General features: G+C 59.1%; 2 protein-coding genes across 2 annotated transcripts in view; both read right to left on the bottom strand.

Moving 5' to 3' along the window:
* Positions 1 to 269: 269 nt before the first annotated feature.
* On the bottom strand, positions 270 to 1,388 carry B3GNT4 (UDP-GlcNAc:betaGal beta-1,3-N-acetylglucosaminyltransferase 4). Its single transcript, XM_009998446.1, has one exon. It carries the CDS (start codon positions 1,386 to 1,388, stop codon positions 270 to 272), a length of 1,119 nt encoding a protein of 372 aa, XP_009996748.1.
* A 639-nt stretch (positions 1,389 to 2,027) lies between these two features.
* The window catches only part of LRRC43 (leucine rich repeat containing 43), a 6,877-nt gene continuing 6,775 nt past the window's right edge, over positions 2,028 to 2,129 (bottom strand). Inside the window, exon 12 of the mRNA XM_009998445.1 lies at positions 2,028 to 2,125. Coding sequence (XP_009996747.1) covers positions 2,028 to 2,125 — 98 coding nt within the window. The remainder of the gene's footprint in view (positions 2,126 to 2,129) is intronic.

The raw sequence follows: 2,129 nt of genomic DNA, 5'->3' as shown, positions 1-2,129 counted from the left end.
CCCTTCACTCACGTCCCTGTGGCAGATGTGCCTTCCCCTGGCTCCAGTGTGGCTGGGAGCATCTCAGCTGAGTCCCCTGGGTCTTGTCTCACAGAGCTGCTGGCCCCATCCCCACCCCCTGACAACTCAACTGCTTCAGTAACTCACCCATAGAAAAAGAGTTACTTCAAAACAAACCCCTAGGGCTCAAGTACAGTCTCTGTTAGTAAACATTTCTACCATAACCTGGTTTATAGTTCAAGTCACCGCTCAAAATCCTGCTGTGCTGGTCAGTAGCTTCTTCTCCAAGCCCTTCTGTAGCTGTGTGTGATAGACACAGCACACCTGATGCTGTCATCCTTCACCAGCGCCCACATGATCCACATCTCGGTCGGGTTTAGTTTGTGCACAACCATCAGCCCCTTGTACAAGCACGGATCAAAAGGGTTGAAAGGTCTCTGGATCCCAAAAGTCTTAAAGCCAGCGTGGTTCTTTGGGGTCACTGTCATCTTTGCCAGACACATTCCCACAAAGACATCATCTATTGGGAAGAGCTCCATATGCTCTGCAGTGCTCTGGAGGCGACGCACTGTCTCTCTAGACATCACATATCCCCCTCCACCTGCATAGAGGGGATAGAAGGGGTCTCTGTACATGGACTCTGGAATAAAGTATTTGACTTTGGTGTTCCTGATGGGCCGGGCTTTGGTGATCACATCCCCAACAAAGAGATCCTGTTCAGGGTCCAGTTCTTGGAGGAACTCAACGATATTGTAAGTGTTGACAAAGACATCATCATCACCCTTCAGCACAAACCTGGCAGGCAGGCAGTCCTCCGTGAACCAGCGGAGGAAATGCAGCTCCTTGAGGGTCAAGTTGAAGAAGTTGTCAACAAAATCCCACTGTACAATGTCATTAAACTCCTGGCTCTCGTAAGCCAGCAGCTGGTGTAGGGGCTGCACCTGGACTTTGGCCTCAGAGCGCCCCAGGAGGAAAACCAGCCTGACCTGCTTGCCCCTGATGGAGACCTCCTTCCCCCAGGTGTTCCTGATGGCTGCCCGCCGGTCTATGTTGATTGGGGAGGACTTGATGGCCAGCAAGAGGAAGGTCTCTTTGCCACACCTGGAAGGCTTCAGCAGGACCGAGAAGTTCCGGCAGTGCTTGTATGTCAAGAAGACACGGTGAAGCTCTGGGAGAGCGAGAGAGGAATTGGCAAGGGTCAAGTCTGGCAAACACTTGCTGGGTTCAGCATTCTCCACAGCCAAAGACTTTGCTTTGGGATCTGCTGTGTCCACTTTCTGGTCTGCCGAGGATGCTGCCAACTTTGCCTCTTTCTTCACATAAAGAACCCAGGCCAGCAGCGTGATCGAGCAGGCGTAGAGCGCGAGGTTTTTAATCCTGGGATACATGGCGAGCTCCGGCGCTCCCGGGCTCTGTGCGGTGGGAGAAGAGAAGCCGTTTGTGCACCAGCCCGGACACTTCCCGCCGCGCTCCCGGGGACAGAGCGCAGGACCCGGCGGGACGGGGCTCCGGGGGTTCCCCTCGCCGCTGTCTCTGGGGTCTCACCGAAGCCGGTGCTGCCGGCAAGAACGAGAGCGCTGCGAGGGCCGCTCATCCCCCGGGAGGGCTCGGGAGCCCGCGGGGAACCGCGATAGCCCCGGGGCGGGGAAAGCCCGGCGCCCCGCGGTGCCGCCCGACTCGGCACAACCTCCCGGCTCTGCAGAGCCTAAGCGACCGAGACTTACCCGGGAACCACCGCGACCGAGACTTACCGGGAGCCGCCGCCCCGCGCCGCCGGAGCAGCCCCGCCCGGCCCCGCCCCTCCCGCGGCCACCGGGCACCCGGACAGCGCGTCCCGCACCCCCAGCCCCGCACCGCGCACCAAGCACCGCACCTTGCACACCCGGCCCCGCACACAACTCCCCCCGCAGCCCAGCAGCAGCCCTAGACAATCACAAGCCCTCCCCGTGGCATCTCCCAGTTAAACCAGAGCCCACGCAGCGTCCCCGTGGGTTTTATTTCCCACTCACTCTTTCGCTACAGACACGTTACTGGGTCTTCCCCGCAGCCGTGGCCACGCTCTCCTGGCTCTCGGTCCCGGCTGCCAAGGGCCACCGAAGCAGCTGCATCTGGGACTGAACCGGCAGTGG

Source organism: Chaetura pelagica, unplaced genomic scaffold (assembly GCF_000747805.2).
Source record: "Chaetura pelagica isolate M959 unplaced genomic scaffold, ChaPel_1.0 scaffold585, whole genome shotgun sequence".
Classification (NCBI taxonomy): domain Eukaryota; kingdom Metazoa; phylum Chordata; class Aves; order Apodiformes; family Apodidae; genus Chaetura; species Chaetura pelagica.
Note: the sequence above shows the minus strand (reverse complement) of the source record. Positions and strands in the feature narration are given on the sequence as shown.